This window comes from Pimephales promelas, chromosome 24 (genome assembly GCF_988280905.1).
Source record: "Pimephales promelas chromosome 24, fPimPro1.hap1.1, whole genome shotgun sequence".
NCBI classification, from domain to species: Eukaryota; Metazoa; Chordata; class Actinopteri; order Cypriniformes; family Leuciscidae; genus Pimephales; species Pimephales promelas.
Window position 1 is genome coordinate 9,992,883 of NC_142792.1, and position 17,298 is coordinate 10,010,180.

Consider the following 17,298-nt stretch of genomic DNA (forward strand, 5'->3'; position numbering starts at 1 on the left):
CATATGAGTGAAAGATTAAATTAGGTCTAGTAATCTTTTCTTTAATGGGAATACTCTATACAGCCATTGAATAATACAAAAGCAAATTCCTAAACGGGTATCAATACACATATAATAGATGACAATGGATAAGAGACATTAAATATTCATGCATTAGTTATCTGAAAAACTTGGTGATTGTTTTTTTTCTTCTGTTTGATGATACAGGAGAGGAGGACAGTGGATAACGTGTCGTTCTCATGCCTCCATGCAAGGCTACGGAAATGTGTCTGTATCGGTGTTCGTGGATAAAGCCCACATTCACAAAGATCTCAAGTTTGAGTATGTGGAAGATCCCACAATCACCAAACTTGAACCTGAGTGGAGCATTGTCAGGTGTGTGTACTACAAAGCCATTTGTGATGGGGTCGTTGGGAAAACTGCCCATAACATTGTCCAAGACCCTAAGATGAGGGAGGAGGATCAAGAATTTATTATTATTATTATTTTTTCCATTTTGGACTTATATCATTGTGGACATTATATGGTTAAAATTGTATCTACATATTATTTTATTAAATGATTAAATTGACCAACTAGTTTTAGGAAAGTTAAAAACTTCAAAAAGTGAAAGTTAATAAATAATGGTGTTTTCCCAGTGGCAACACACCATTGACTGTGACCGGGACAAACCTGGACATCATCCAGACTCCTCTCATCAGAGCCAAGTATAAGAACTCGGAGACGGTCAACGTAAGTGCAAACGTTTTCCACACAGTAAACGATCGCTCGGCCTTCACCTAACCTGAGGCTAGTGAACTGGAATGACCATTAGCAGACTATTCCACCTGCTCCGATCACCTGTGTCGGCTGCACACCATTGGATCCAGGACAGTATCTGCATGAAAGAGGGAAATAGAGAGAGAGACAAAGAAACAGACAGAGAACAGGAAGACTGCCAGCAGCAGTAGCAGCAATGTACCCTTTGTGCAGGAAAGAGGAGAATGTCATAACACAGGGTGGATGCATAGACAAGGGTATCATGTTCCCCGTCTACAGAATGGACCCAAAGAGCCATGGGAGGCTGCACTCAGTGAGATCTGATTGAAAGGCTACAGAGACAAAAGACCGTAATGTTATCTCATGCACGTATCTCACACATGGCCGCGTTTAGCATCTGGGCTGCGATATGATTAGGCTTTGGCACACTGCTCCTCAAAGCACAGCAGAAAAAAAAGTGTCATACCCTGCCTCGCAGTCTCTGAAAGAAGTTGTTTGTGGGGAACAAGGTGCCCTGTATCCTTGTTTGTAATGCTATCGCTCATAACTAGTCTGAAAAGAGTTTGACCAGACTTTGTGCATTGAAATAAAAATGGTGACTTGAAATCTCTTTTATCTTGAACAGTTCCACCCGTTACAACCTTCTATAGAAGTCTTTGTGTTAGAGGAAGTGAAGGTTCGTTTTCCTTCCTGGCTGCTACAGCTTTGTGAGGAATCCAATTAAAATGACTAGAGATATCTGTAGGGATGTTTTTGATGGCGAGTGCTGTCTGGGTGTTTTAATAGTCAACTGAAAAGCAGTTGGTTTCACAAAACTCAAGGATCTTGTTAGGTAATTTATTTATACACTTCAAAGGGAATGTGCATATAGGTTTGAATTACTGTAGCCTATGCCATAACTTTACATTTAATAATCCTGACCGCCTAATAAAAAATAAGGGGGGAAAGTAAATAAATAATCTGAGAAACATTGACTTCATGTAAATAATATGTAAGGGATTAAGTATTAAATGGTTTGATTGCAGCATTTAGCTGCAGGTTATATGTGGTCTATCTATGTGAGAAATGGAAAAAAAGGAGATGAAAGACAGAGTCAAGGAGAAATGTCAATGTCAAATCTCTCTCAAGGAGGTAGAGGTGAGCGCAGTTCGTTGCCAGCACTGCATGCACAATCAGAGTGTGACCATTTTAAAAGTGCTAATAATTTAGTACTGCTTTGTTGAGAAAAATGAGCGCTAGAAACCTCCATTGTAGGACGTTGAGGTCAAATCCTGGTCTTTTTATTTGACGTAATCATAACATTTTTTCTTTTGTCAAATATACTTAAATAATTTATTTAGTTCAGATAACATATCATTTTGAGTTTCTGATTGTTAAATGAATGTCCTTCATTGTATTAACTCACTTTTTTCCAGTTCAATGAACTTAAAATTTTAAGGCAACCAGGTTACTTACTTTTTTAAGTTAAACCATCAATATTTTTTTTACAGTGCACTAAATAAAACAGTCTGAATTATTGTTTGCCATGTAAATGTAATATTGTTCTTAATCTGAATCTAAATGTGTCTGTTTTATTCTGAATCACACACCTACAGCAAATATGATCAGCAAATCTATGTCCCCCTTCCAGATATGTCAGGTTCTGAGTCCCACCACTATGCAGTGCATGGCCCCAGAGCTTCCCTACAGTCTAAGCAGGCAGAAGGAATTGCCAGAGAGACCTGATGAGTTTGGCTTCATCCTGGACAATGTTCAGTCTGTGCTGGCCCTCAACAACACCAACTTCATCTACTACCCGAATCCAGTGTTTGAACCGCTTAGTGTGTCTGGGGTCCAGGAGCTCAAGCCAGGGTCTCCCATCATACTCAAGGTAAATCAAGTATTAACCTAAATCTCTGCATTATCTGTCTTTCGATTGTCCAATGCAGTTGCTACATATGTTTGTGAATGTGAATTTCAGGGTAGGAACTTCCTCCCTCCAGCCCCGGGTGGCAATGGGAAGCTCAATTACACTGTTCTGATTGGAGATAAACCTTGCACATTAACTGTATCAGATACTCAATTGCTCTGTGAATCGCCCAATCTGACTGGCCGTCACAAGGTTCTGGTAAGTTCTGGTCCAATATTGGGGCACATATCCACTTTTCACAGTGACCTAATGCTTTAGGTTGTTATTTTACTTTCTGAGAGGCTACATAAATAAAAAAAAATACATCCCCAGTAGGACTTATTAGAGCTGAAAAACCTAATAAAAAATCTGGGTGGCCGCCTGCTTCACTACTTGTTGACAGTCGTACAAGAGAAAGTCCCTTACAGTCATGAACTCGCAAAAGGAACAGACACATTGTACCCGTCTGCTGGTTAGCTTTTAGCCTTACTACACAGTAACACAAATAACATAAAATAAAATATCTCCATCCCTAGATGTATTTTGATTGGATGCAAATCATAGCATTAGGTTATTGAGCAAGATACTGCAGAGTATTGATTTCAAATACAGCACAAAGTAATGATTTTTACCAAAACCTAAGCAAAATGTGCTCCTTTTCAGGCTCGTGTTGGTGGCATTGAGTTCTCTCCAGGTGTGGTTCACATCACTTCTGACAGCCCTCTCAGCAGCACTGCCGTCATCAGCATTGCAGGTGCAGGAGGCCTCCTTATCTTCTTCATTGTCATTGTCCTCATTGCCTACAAACGCAAGTCCCGTGAGAGTGACCTCACCCTCAAGCGGCTGCAGATGCAGATGGACAACCTGGAGTCCAGAGTAGCCTTAGAGTGTAAAGAGGGTAAGTAGTCTTGAGGGGAAGTGGATTAACAAAGTGATGTCAATTCAGATTGTGAGTTAGAACTTAGAACCTAGTAATAAAAATACAGTTCCAAGACATACGCACAGCAGTGGCAAGGCCAGAAAGTGGACCTTGGAGAAATAATGTGGACCTCAGTGCCTACTCTGATGAGATAAAAATAGCAATGCAAATGACCTTTTTGTCTGAAAAGGTCAAAAATATGAGCCAAAAAATATATGCCTAAATTGAGAATAAATGTGTCTTTACTTGAAAATGTGATATGTTAATAGTCTTGTGTCATATATTGTAGGAAGGGTCTCAACTAGTAGAATACAACAAGCATAATTTCAGGTAGAGACCAGACAATACCAAGTATATGTAAACAGTATATACCTTAGGAATTCGGGCCGCACTTTAGTTTGTAGCTTCACCAAACATTAGTAAACCACAGTAGAACATAGTAGCACCCAAAGACAACCTAAGAAAATCATCACAGGGGCATTACATGCTGCTTTGCTAAAGCTATACGACATCGGAGATATGATGGTGTCTCAATGATGACGACGATGCAGTGTTTTCTAATGTCCTTTGACAACTTTGGAAAGGTCAATGGATCTCCAGTATGGTGTGTGTATAGTGTATAAACAATGAGTAAGGACCAATCAGGGTCTATTTTTTTTTTTTTTTTTTTTTTTTTTTGAAGTAGGAGTGTACTTGGATTGGATTCATCACTCAGATTGACAGCTCTTGCATTTAGAATAGAAGCGCACAACTGGAAGATCAGCACTTTATCTACTAGGATCTTATTAAATGTTTACACATGCAGGTAGTTCTAATGTTTTATGTATTTGAGCGGACATTGTCATGTATGCAGTATTTTTTTTCTTTTCCACAAAACAAAAAACAAAAAATAATAATATTTTGTGTCCCATTTGATTGAGTGGACCAGTGCCAACCTGGCCCTAATTTAGCCCTCGCCATTGTCGCACAGAACATTTTCAAGTTTCGGTGAATTTTTTTTTTTATTAGTGACCTCAACCTATTTGTTCTTCATGTTATCTGTCTTCCGCAGCTTTTGCAGAGCTGCAGACAGACATTCACGAGTTGACCAGCGATCTGGATGGAGCTGGTATTCCATTCCTGGACTACCGCACATACACCATGCGAGTTCTGTTCCCTGGCATCGAGGAGCACCCTGTCCTTAGAGACCTTGAGGTAACCTAACAATTTTAATGATGCAAAAATGTTTTGTGAAATAATAAATTTGCATCCAATGGGCCTGAGAGGTACATGTATGCATGTAATTACTGCATTGTACCTGTGTGAGGAACAGTCACATTAATGGCTGCTAAGTATATTTTTTCTTCTTTGTTTTTATTTTAATTTTATTTTTTTTTTCTGAAGGACTAATGGCACAACAGCAACAACAGTGGGGTTGTTGGGAATTAAAGCTGTCACTATGCTTTTTGTGTTCACCCTCAGTAAACAAAAGGCAGCAGCTCTCATTATAAACTACATGCAGTCTCTTTCTCTTGCTTAAAGTAATGAGCTGCTCTCTGATTCACAGTCATTCTTTTGTTAATAACAGTAATGACATGTGACACAACCGAGTGTGGGGAACAGAATTAAAATCGAATGCATGGTACACCGAGCTACAAGTAATTTATGCCCTGCTATGAAAGTGATGGACCGTTTTAATTGGATCACATATATTTCTTCAGCCAACATACAAGCCATACTTTACCTGCTAATGCCAGATGATCTCTGGTTCTTATCAGCTATATCAATTAAGACTTAATTGGAATAAACGTCTCCTCTCTCTGGAGAAGTTTATAGTAAAATCACAGCTAATGACAGGAGCCATCTAGAGATTCTGAGGTATTTAATGATTATTGATTAGGCAAATCATATCAAATGAGGGTCTCTGCTTGGTTAATTGTTTGTCATCGGGTATTCTTAAAGCACAATTAATTAATTATAACCCAGTGAGCAGTAAATGCAAATGTAGCCTGATCATCTGCATAGTGTTTTTATTATTATTTTTTTTTTTTTTTTTTACAGTATTTGGTTCTTTTCAGTGTAAATGCCCGTGGGTGTTAGTGAAGCTGTTGGCCTAAATGAGAGGGCTGGAAATAAGTCAAGCTAAAGTTTAAGCGAGCATTCTTAAACTTCACAGAAATAAAAATGGAGGTATTTATGATAAGTTGCTTAGCTGAAGGGAAAACTACATGAAATAATGCCATAATTGGATGCTTTTCTGAGTGAAACAGGACATTCAATGAGGAAAAAGTGTAGGGCGGGGCTTCATTTTATCCATCAAATAATAAATAAATAAAATCTTAGGACTAAAATGCACTGATAAATCATGCAAAATAATTCCAAAACTGTGTATTTACAAAGTAAATTGTGTCTAATTTGATTTCATTCATTCAATAAATATGCTGATGAATAAACACATTCAGGCTATGAATTTCCATCTGTTTGTAACTGTTGTTTTCCCTTTTTTCCTGCAGGTGCCAGGTTACAGACAGGAACAGGTGGAGAAAGGCCTAAAACTGTTTGGACAGCTTATCAACAACAAGGTTTTCCTGCTGTCCTTCATCCGAACCCTGGAGTCTCAGAGAGGCTTCTCCATGCGAGACCGCGGCAATGTCGCCTCCTTGATCATGACTGTTTTGCAAAGTAAACTGGAGTATGCAACCGACGTTCTCAAGCACCTGCTGTCTGACCTCATTGACAAGAACCTGGAGAGCAAAAACCATCCCAAACTCTTGCTTAGAAGGTATTAGACACATGCACATCTCAAAAATCTAGTCCTGCAGTCCAGTGGGTTTTACTGATTATAAATCCCCCTCGTGCGTGTAATCAACAGAGCACATGTTCTAAATTTTGGGATCATTTCAATCTGCCTCATTCTAATTATAGTTAACTCCATTGATGAGAGCAGATGACCTCTGTGAATTCTCTTTGAAACGTGGACTCTACAGTACGCTGAATAGGAATAATTGCTTTTGGGGACATTAAAATGCACACTTTCTCTCCCAAACATGGAATTCACTGACATGCTTGTCATTAAATTGTAATTTGGATTAATTAGCTTGAGATCCAATTAACAGTGCACTAAAAACCTACTGAATGTGAGGGAGATATGTGAAGCTTAATTCCCCATGCAATCAACTTTTTTGCATCACTGTATTCTAACTGCATAGAAGGCAATATTATTACTTTACCATATTGATTTTTCTCCTCTCCACTCATTTGAACTCGTCTGGGTTTTTATTTTTATTCTTAATGTTCTAGCAGTTGATTTGTAAAGTTACTTGTAAAGTTAAAAGCTGACACTTTTGATATATATTTTTTGGGGGGATAAATACGGGCTCTTTCTGAGAAAAATAATGACAATGAACTCAAAATAATTCGGTAACCCTTCCTTTTACAATCCAGTTACCCATGTAAATACTATGTACTTATTTTAGTAACTACAATTACTGGGTAATAACTAGTACTAACCCTGAACCTACCCCTGTTCCATGTACTTACCTTATATTAGCCAGTACTTTCTATGTAAGTACACTGTAAGTACTGTACTGTAAAAGGAAACATTACCAATAATTCATTGGTCAAAACAAGCTTTCTAATACCAACAAAGCTGATCATTTGACAACTACAAGAGAAGCTCCTTGACTAAATTAGAACTGATTCAACACCCTTGATGATTAAGCATGATTAATTGAAACAAGCGAATGGAAGATTAATTGCACAAAGAGCTGCTGTACATATTAGTGGTGAAAAATTAAGATATTTTTCTTGTTTCACTCGAGCTTCTGTCAGACATTAAAAAAAAAAAAAAAAACCCTGTCACATTTTTGTAGGCACCTGCAACATCTGCACTTTGCGGATGTTGGCTACAATGTCCCATCATAACCAGTTTTGCTTTAGGATCCAGATTTTACATCTATCACAGTACAAACGTTCTTTGTTATAAATGTTCTTAAAATGAAACACTGAAATGTTGCAACCAATGGGCTTGTGTTGCATTTTTGCAGTTGAGAAGCCCTTTTTTAGTCCATATATTTCAATTAATGACCCTCACAGGTATATAGAGTGATCTTCGTTACATGGAACCTGTCTAACCTCTAACACCTGCTCTAAGCAAAGCTAGATACAGAGCACTGGGCCAGAACAATGAAGCTTAATCTATTGTCTGAGAATAATTTTCTCCTCCTGGTCTCTCTTTCACTGCATGATTTCTAAATCTGTGTTTAAAATGCAGAGAAGCAGGACATCTTTGGCAGAAGCCTCCAACCAGCTTTCCTTTCCCCATTTCCAAGAAAGCGCTTGCGACAGTCGCCCCATCTGTCCAGCCTCAACCTGAGTTCACAAGCACACACAGGCTAACTAACTAACGGGCGGCTTCTAGAACCATCTGTCGCATTTCTCCCTCTCCTTCGCTCCCCGCAGCCCACTCTACTCATCTACGATTAAAAATAACCTCTCCGATTGTGCAGCCCATTTTCTCTATATGTATGGCATCAGTGAAGTTCACATGGGTCTACTGTTCCTGCATATGCTTGTACACTTATTTTAACTCAGACTTTTACTGACCAGCACATTCAAATCCAGTTCCTTCACACACACATAGTCACGCAGAGCTGAATAGAAGTCCTGTGATTATTCTCTGGGGATAATCCTCAATGAAGGGGGACCATGGTTACGCAGCGGGACCCAACAATGCGGTGAGCGGACAATCTTCTCCACGTGAGGCAGAGTGCGAAATTGAAATTATTCCTTGCTTCAAGCTGTGTTCTTTAACACATGTGCATTAAGGAGGGGAAAATTCCAGGGGTTTGTTTCAACAGACTTTGGTACAGATTGTTTGGTTAAGAAAATAATGCCTCTGATGCTGCAAGGTGCATAACGTCAGCACATTAGCCAGGTGTGTTCCTTCTGTAAATGTAAAACATTTACTCTGACAACATGCATAGCAACACTCTTAAATCAAATAACACACATTTGCAGTGTAGTATTTGTCATAGAGTGACACTTCTCATGGAATCATAAACCACTCGCAGGTCCTTGAAGTTGGTAGAGCTGGCTGTTCACAGACATTTGCTGTGGCAGAAAGCAGCATCAAATGTAAATGGCCTTTTCTGGATGCGAGAGATGAGGAGGAAGATATATGGAGCTCTTTCCTCACCCCCTTTTTCTTGTTTATGGAGCACAGCTCCAATGTGCCTATTTGCGCATTCACCGTGGAGGAATCCTCCAGCCGATTTTACTTCATTCCACTTTGAAATGGCTGTTTAATCAGGGGGAACTAAGCACCAGGTGATGCCACGTCCCATTCCTCATCACTGGATGGGCATTACTTCTCCTGCCTCCCTAAACCAAAGCCAAACAAGAGCTTGCTTTCAGTGCCAATGATATGTGACATAAGGATTTGGGGGACAGTGATAGTTGGTTGCTGTTGGCCCTGTGGCAGCGGTTGTGCCAGGATTGTCTGGCAACAAGGCTACTTGTTCACCCTTCGGTGAGCCGCGAGGTAACACAGGATATGGGTAAGTGAGTTTATGGGGTCTTGCCAACAATAATTACCATCAAATCAGCCAAGAGCAAAAGAAAGGGAAATTTAATGGGAATAAGTGATGAAGCAAGTCTTCGGCTATTTTTATCTCTTTTTTTCTGTACTTCGCTACAAATCGGGGTTTTCTCCCACCTACTGTTTCTCATTTTAAATTATCCAGGCGTTGAGAACAGTCAGGAGTGAGGATGATTGCAGGGCAGTGTTAGGATGGAGATGAAAGAAAAGATGAAACGTGACCCAGTTGACCCCTGGACCAGTCCTCCATTGGCCCTTCCAAACAAGGGGACAATAATCCTTTCCAGGTGTTGCGCCAGCTTAGTGGGCACATGCAGACACGCATGTACCCGTGGTACTGCGCAGCGGCAGGTCTTCGTACGGCAGTGGGAGAGAGGGAATGCAGGTGGCAGCTGGGGGATGCAAGTCGGCAGAGTAGGCATAGACACACACACGCCACAATGCTGTAATCCTGAAATATTGATGCTCTGTGCCATGGCTCATTGCAGGGCGCCTTGGCAATTCACCAGCTCCCTGCGGCACACAGACTAGAGACACCGGATCCATGTATATTGGGTTTCACTTTGTTATAGTTATTATGTATGTACATCTCTCGGACGGATCAGAGCTTGTGGTCCAAGCGAAGGTGTTAGCCAATCGTGATGCACTTCGACGCACCCCAGCCCTTATTCAGCCACCTTCTTTTGTAATGCGATACATTTAAAGCTCAATAGCCGGACTGTGGGGGGGAGGAAATTATTCCATTCCGGTCTATTCCATGCCAGAGTAGGTTCACTTGGCATCAATCCAGCTGGATCATATAAAGGCTTTTAATTGGGTTTCTTGTATTAGGGTCTCATGGATTGTTGTGGTAATAAAGACAGCATGCAGATTGGGGCTATAGATTCCAGAGCGCAATTCATGTTCTGGCAATTATGTTTGTTTAACAGAGTCACTATTCACCGGGCTTTGTGAAGTGAATTTTTCATGGTCATGGTAATCGCATTTGTGTGTGACACTTGCAGTGATAATCTTGGCTTTGTGCTGCTTTTATTTATTTATTTATTTATTTATTTACACTGTTTGTTCGCTTATTTGTTTTTCAGAACGGAGTCTGTGGCTGAGAAAATGCTAACGAATTGGTTCACTTTTCTGCTTTACAAATTCCTCAAGGTAAGTGTAATAATTGCAATAATGTAATAATTAAAAATGTAATAATTAAAAACCAACGATTGAAAGAAAAGAGATCACTCACCTTCAAGGTCATTTGGCTTATGCACTGTTGAGCACAGAGAAGTCCTGCGGGAGCATTGGCAGTGATGCACTACAGGTGTTGGACAGAGGGGAGAGTTGCTGTCTAGTGTATAAATATGTGTTGGTGTGTATGTACATCTGTATGCGAATGTGTCAGCATGCACTTTTAATCAAAGAGGGTTTAAAGTTGGCCAAGTCTTGCTGACTCCAGCGTTTTTCGATTTTTATAATGAGACGGTTGGCTTAGCAGGTGCTTCTCAATTCTACATATAGCACTGTGACCGTCAGCACCACTGCAGTCCTCTCTCGCACTTGTCATTAATCTCTTAATAAACACATCTGCTGCAATCAGAACATGGCATGTGCAATTTCAGAAATGTACAGAAATTTACTGGATTCTGGAATGCACAAAGCAGGCAATACATTCTTGAACTCAAGGCAGTTTTGTCCAGTCTGGTTTAACGGATTAGACCTGAGTGAATGAAGCCGAAACATCACTCAAGAGCTTTAGGATTCATTTAAGCTTAAATTGGCCTGTACTGTAAGAGTATGACTTTATTGTGACCTCATCCATGCGAAACCATAACATTATTATTGCAGTCACAAAACATTGATTTGAGTATTATTGAACAGTGCTTGACCAGCTGCCCAGACCACTAGTCATTTCTCATTTCAGCAAGCATATCCTAATCAAATTCAGCTAGACACAGTACACTTCAGCTTAATGCCTTCCTCTGGGTCTTCAACACTGGGTCACTGCCACTGCCAATTGTTAACTGTTAACAAGTTCAGCTAAATTTTCATTGTCTCACATTAACATATATTGAGAACAATTAAAATGTAATGTAAAAAGTATTTGAATCTGAATAATTACATTTTTTTGTGGCTACATATTGTCAATTCAATCAGAACATAGTATGTAAATACACACAAAATACAAAAACTCCAGATCTAGCTTAACTATCAATGGAATCTATATGAGTGAAATTGTGGTGTCAGTTGAAACTGATGCACTAGCACCACAACTGTAAAGCTCCGTTCAAAATGTCTATTACTGTTACTGAATGAGGGAATGATATCCCACATTCTCTGTAGGTGGTTGGTGTCAAATTTATGAGAGTGAAAGTGAGTGCCTTTTCTTCCCTTGTGTAGGAGTGTGCAGGGGAGCCCCTCTTCTCTCTTTTCTGTGCTATAAAGCAACAGATGGAAAAAGGCCCTATCGACTCTATCACCGGAGAAGCCCGCTACTCACTCAGTGAAGACAAGCTCATCAGACAGCAAATTGATTACAAGACTCTGGTAAGGCTCTAAAACACAGTATGGGCGAGGGAAGGAGAGATGAACGGTTTTAGAGAAGGAGAGGAGTAAACTGAAGAAAAAGACAAGGATAAATGAGTGAGGGAGAGGCTAAGTAGCGTGAAAGTACCGAGAAGCAGACAGGTGTGCAGGTAGAGAGAAGGGTAAGGTAATTTGTTTTGGGTTGATGCAGCAAGCAATGCCCACAGTCTTCATGCCTGACAGGGAACACACAGGCTTGTTAAGACCTTTGACCTGTCTGCTGTCCTGTGGTGATTGGCAGAGTTGTGTTCGGCTGGCCACTGTGACAGGCATGAGCTAAGCCTGTGTTGTCAGGGCTGCACGTATGCCAGGACGGGCTGTTTACTGGGACAGCACGTCAGAATGCTAATCTGTATTCTGTACGAGACTAAGAGAGAAAAAGAAAAAAGGGGAATTTGGCGACTAGATTCGTCACTTGGGATTCGGCCCATTCCTCTGATTTGATGACTGTAAGGATCTGTTTCAGCTTCATTATTCTGTCCTCAATTCCAAAACACTTAAATAGCTGCTGATACACAATACAAGTCACTACCAATAGTACATTCTGCCTTCCTTACCCTAGTCATTTGCTGGTTACATTATCAATCATTTCTTACGCAATATGGTACGAGAGGTTGTTATATTGACCCTGCTATTTTGCAAGTTCTCCCACTTAGAAATCATGAAGGGGTCTGAAATTGTCATTGTCACTGTGAGAGACATAATCTAAAAAAATAAAAATAAAATAAAATAAAATACATGGCCCCGGTCATCCTCTCCTTAATACAGTGCAGTCGCCCTGTCCCGTGTGCAGAAAGCATGATGCTACCACCCCCATGCTTCACAGTAGGGATGGTGTTCTTGGGATGGTACTCATCATTCCTTCTTCCTCCAAACACGGTTAGTGGAATTATGACACAAACGTTCTATTTTGGTCTCATCTGACCACATGACTTTCTCCCATTATTCTCCAAATGGTCATTGGTAAACTTGAGACGGGCCTTGACATGTGCTGATTTAAGCAGGGGAAACTTTTGTGCCATCCATCATTTTAAACCATTACGTCTTAGTGTATTACCAACAGTAACCTTGGAAATGGTGGTCACAGCTTTTTTCAGGTCATTGACCTGCTCCTCCTGTGTAGTTCTGGGCTGATTTCTCACCTTTCTTAGGATCATTAAGACCCCACGAGGTGAGATCTTGCATGGAGCCCAAGTCCGAGGGAGATTGACAGTCATGTTTAGCTACTTCCATTTTCCAATGATTGCTCCAACAGTGCACCTTTTTTCACCAAGCTGCTTGGCAATTTCCCCGTAGCTCTTTCCAGCCTTGTGGAGGTGTACAATTTTGTTTCTAGTGTCTTTGGACAGCTCTTTGGTCTTGGCCATGTTAGTAGTTGGATTCTTACTGATTGTATGGGGTGGGCAGGTGTCTTTATGTAGCTAACAACCTCTAACTGGTGCATCTAATTTAGGATAATAAATGGAGTGGAGGTGGACATTTTAAAGGCAGACTAACAGGTCTTTGGGGGTCAGAATTCTAGCTGATAGACAGGTGTTTAAATACTTATTTGCAGCTGTATCATGGAAATAAATAGTTAAACAAATCATATATTGAGATTTTTGGATTTTTTTGTTTTTTTAGATTATGTCCCTCACAGTGGACACGGGCCTTTATAGCCTCTATATGCTGTCTCTCTCATAAGGGACTTTTTTTTTATTATGTTATTATGTCTGATGATGGTTAAGGTACTGGTGGGGTGGTGTTAATGACAGCTATCATCAGAGATAGAGAATCTAACAGGAACTAAGATGAGGAGAATTAGTATGTTAATTGCAGACTGGTGCAAGCTGAGGTGTGTGAGGTGACAACTCCCTCCCTACTTGTGCTACGTTATACCTGCTGACTACATTCACTCATTCAGAAATGCCCCACACACGTTTGACCAGAATACGGTACTGTCATATATCAGATCTTGTAGGTGTTAAATACAGATCCTAGATCAGTCTTGCTGAGACATGCCGATATCAGTAGAAATACTGAACATGATACCAGCTCTCCATGGGGCCTGAATGAACTTTTTAACAATTTTTTCTCTTTTGTTTATCTTACATGCATGGATGCATTTTAGCATTCTTTATAATCAGCTGGCACACAAACTTCAAATCTTACAAAAAGATACATTTACAGCCACATAAATATTCATGTGTCTCCCACTCATGTGCTAATTGGGTAATTCTGTTCTGTGTCATGTAGGTGGTGAACTGCATGCATCCAGACAATGAGAAGAGCCCAGAGGTGCAGGTGAAGGTGCTGAACTGTGACACAATCAGCCAGGTGAAGGAGAAGATCTTGGACGCAATCTACAAGAATGTTCCCTATTCGCACCGACAAAAAGCTTCCGACATGGACCTGGGTATGACAAGCATTATTCTATCTTTAGATGCCTTTACCCAAACTTTTACGCCTTCATTTGCCTTGGTAAGGGGATTCAGTGTGTGAATAAGTGACTTTTGCGGTTTTAGAATGATGGGTGAAATGAATGTGATGGGTAGTCGTTAAATCAATATTAGCCTTTGATTCACATTCAAGCTCACATCCTGTAATTTGTAATTTAACAGACAGGGTCCTGGGGAACAATTGTGATAGAGGTTTTAGTAATAAAGTCCATAAATTGCCCATTACTTGGCAATTTACTTGGATTCAAACCAGTAACCTTGAGATTATTAGCCCAATACCTTAAAAAAACACTACAGTAGCAAATTCGATATGAGGCAGACACTTCCTTATTCAAAGATATTGGAAAAAGCAGAGGCAGTGCATCTAAAGATAAGTGGTTTACACACTCACATATAGCCGACAGGTTCTACACACACCTTCCTATTCAAACGTTTCTAAGAAAAACGTTTTTTCTTCAATTTCTCCTCTTTCTCCCAATTTCGAAGCCATACAGGTTTGCAATGATATGATGGTTAGTAAGTGATGACAGAATATTTATATTTGGGCAAACTGTCTCTTAAAGATAATAAAGTTAACTTGCCATGCCAGTAAGTTGATCAATACTTCTGGGGTTTGAACAAGCAACCTTCACTAGTCACTGCTACCTCCATGCATGCGTGAAACATACATGTTTGTATGCTTGAGTGTTACTGGGATCAAATAGCCAGACTGGTCCGCATAGAGCTATTTTTTCACAAATTCCAGATGAGAATCAGATTGTTTATGCTTTACACTTCTCATTCCACATTGACTGGACTCATCTGGTTTTTGTTTTGTTTTTTTGCAAATAGCATATTTCTCAAGCCTATTGCTAGTCTATCCATAAGGGAATGGAGCCATGATAAGTGAAGAAATAATTTTACCCTCTTCGACAGGCTCTCCTGTGTACAATGCTTCATGGGACCCGGGGGGCAAGTGTGTTGTTTTATTATTGGTTTATTAGGGGGGAGAATTGAACAATGTCTGAGGGAGTGTGTGTGAGTGTGTTGTAAGATAAAGCAACGGGCATCCCCGGATGAGAGGAGGCATCTCGGCATTCCATAAACGGATCTCAGTGTCTCCTGAGCACACTCTCTGGCCCGATCCGGAGGCCAGATAAAGATAATGGGTAATAGGAATGAGGTAGCCTCCATCTCCTCGATCCCTCTGAGACAGATTGGACCGGAGTGTTTCTGTCCCTTGCCTTTGTTTTTAATTCTCTCTGTCACAGTCCCCTGAGGGCAGGGGTGGAGGGAGGGAAGATAGAAGGAAAGAATGAGAAAGTGATACAGACAAATCAATGCACTTCAGCCAATCCCAGTTTCTATTTTAACCATTTATTTGGCTCGATTGTCTATCCAGCTATATCCTGCTGCTGTCGTTTTTGCTCCTGCCCTGTCCTGTTTTATTTTCCTCAACACTTTATTTTAAGGTGACGTTGTTACAGGTAACAGGACATTATGCGTAATCAAGTAACTAACCCTAAACCAAAACCTAACCGTAACTCATTACTCAGTACTTGTTTAAGTACAATGTAACTACATCACCTTAAAATTAAGTGTAACCTTATTTTAATTTATTTTCTTTCCCGTTTCCTTATATTCGGTTTCTTATTTTAGTCTGTTTTTTGATTTTCTTTTCCTTTTTGTTCTTTTTTGTTTCTGTTCCAGTTTTTTTATTCTCTCTGTTTACTCTTCTGTTTGCACTTCGAACCTAGGCTCATTTGCATGTTTATAGACAGTACTGTTGTGAGATGTAAAACAATGGTCGGGCATCTCGTGGAGATTTGAAGTTATTCTCATCACCAAGAGACATGTTTCATCATCCTGCTTGTGATTGCAGTTTTGCTCTTCTAGTTGGGATCAGAGCGAAATATAGCAGCAGGCGGTGTGAAGAGGCCTCACTCCTCTAGCGTTCCAATCATACATTTATTTGTAGCAGAGAGGAGTCAAAAAAAAAAAAAAAAGAAAGACGTCTCTCTTGTTCCTGGCCATGTTTTCCGTACATCACATTGCAAAGGGATATGTATATTTCATTCAGCACTGATACCCATCTCATCACCGTTTCACATTGCTGTTATTGCTGAGGCTGCAGCTAGTGTGTCTTGAGGGGAAGGTGGGAGAATATCTTCGCATTTTGTTGTGCATCTCTAGTAAGTTCAGTAACTACAATAAGAGCAAGCTCAGCAGGAGGCTTAACGCGGTCGATCAGATCCGTTTGGGCACAAGATGCTCGACCCACTACAGATGAAAAAGGAAGTGGCTTTCAGCAGTGGCTGTAATCACGCCCATCGATCCACTGGCCACGAAGGCCCGGCTCTCTAACAAAGGGCAGAAGAGATTAATTTTCCTTTCCTTCCTCTCTTTCTCAAATGCTTCTTCACGTACCCTTATTTTCTCTCTCACTTTCATTTATTTCTCCTCCTCTCTCTTAGTATAGACTTTGTCCATTTCCTCTTTTCTTCAATTGTTCCCGTCTTAAGTTAAAAAAGTGTGGTTTTGAGCTCCATTTTTTTTTTCAAAGCTGAAGAAAGAGGATTAATTTTAAGATTACTAAATGCTATAAATTCCAGCATATTTATCACCACAAGAAGTTTTTGGAACAAGATATGCATAAAATTGTCTACTGTCTGCTTGAGTCCAAATTAGTGGCTTAATGCACTCAAAATATTTAAATAAGGGGGAAAAAGTAGCTATATTTAGTTTTTGTGTTAAAATACTTCCCATCTCAACTTAACAGACAACTATAAGTTAATCTATTTAAAAAAGAGAATGATTTAATGCAAAATTCGCTGTTCTCTAGGGCCAAATGACATTGTATCATTGAATTATGCACTTTCTGAAACTATCTCTATTGTGAAAAGAGACATGCACATAAACGTGAATTGAATTGGTTCAGCTACATTTTAAATATTACTGTATTAAACATTGGATTTAACTACTTTGTGTTATATCGTTGCAGAGTGGCGTCAAGGCAGAGTGGTTCGAGTTATCCTTCAGGATGAGGATGTTACCACAAAGATCGAGGCTGACTGGAAAAGACTCAACATGCTGTCTCACTACCAGGTAAGATCTTGCATGTGGACTATTCACTTCTAGGTAAACTCGCTCCTGTAATGGGGCGTTC

At 40.1% G+C, this 17,298-nt stretch overlaps 1 protein-coding gene across 1 annotated transcript in view; it reads left to right on the plus strand.

Annotated features, from left to right (window-relative positions):
• Positions 1 to 17,298, plus strand: part of plxna4 (plexin A4) — a 203,848-nt gene that overhangs the window by 165,738 nt on the left and 20,812 nt on the right. The window contains exons 16-26 of the mRNA XM_039668055.2: positions 208 to 375; positions 639 to 732; positions 2,390 to 2,629; positions 2,720 to 2,866; positions 3,311 to 3,545; positions 4,618 to 4,760; positions 6,059 to 6,327; positions 10,230 to 10,296; positions 11,530 to 11,676; positions 13,951 to 14,110; positions 17,134 to 17,237. Of these exons, the coding sequence (XP_039523989.2) occupies positions 208 to 375; positions 639 to 732; positions 2,390 to 2,629; positions 2,720 to 2,866; positions 3,311 to 3,545; positions 4,618 to 4,760; positions 6,059 to 6,327; positions 10,230 to 10,296; positions 11,530 to 11,676; positions 13,951 to 14,110; positions 17,134 to 17,237 (1,774 nt within the window). The remainder of the gene's footprint in view (positions 1 to 207; positions 376 to 638; positions 733 to 2,389; positions 2,630 to 2,719; positions 2,867 to 3,310; positions 3,546 to 4,617; positions 4,761 to 6,058; positions 6,328 to 10,229; positions 10,297 to 11,529; positions 11,677 to 13,950; positions 14,111 to 17,133; positions 17,238 to 17,298) is intronic.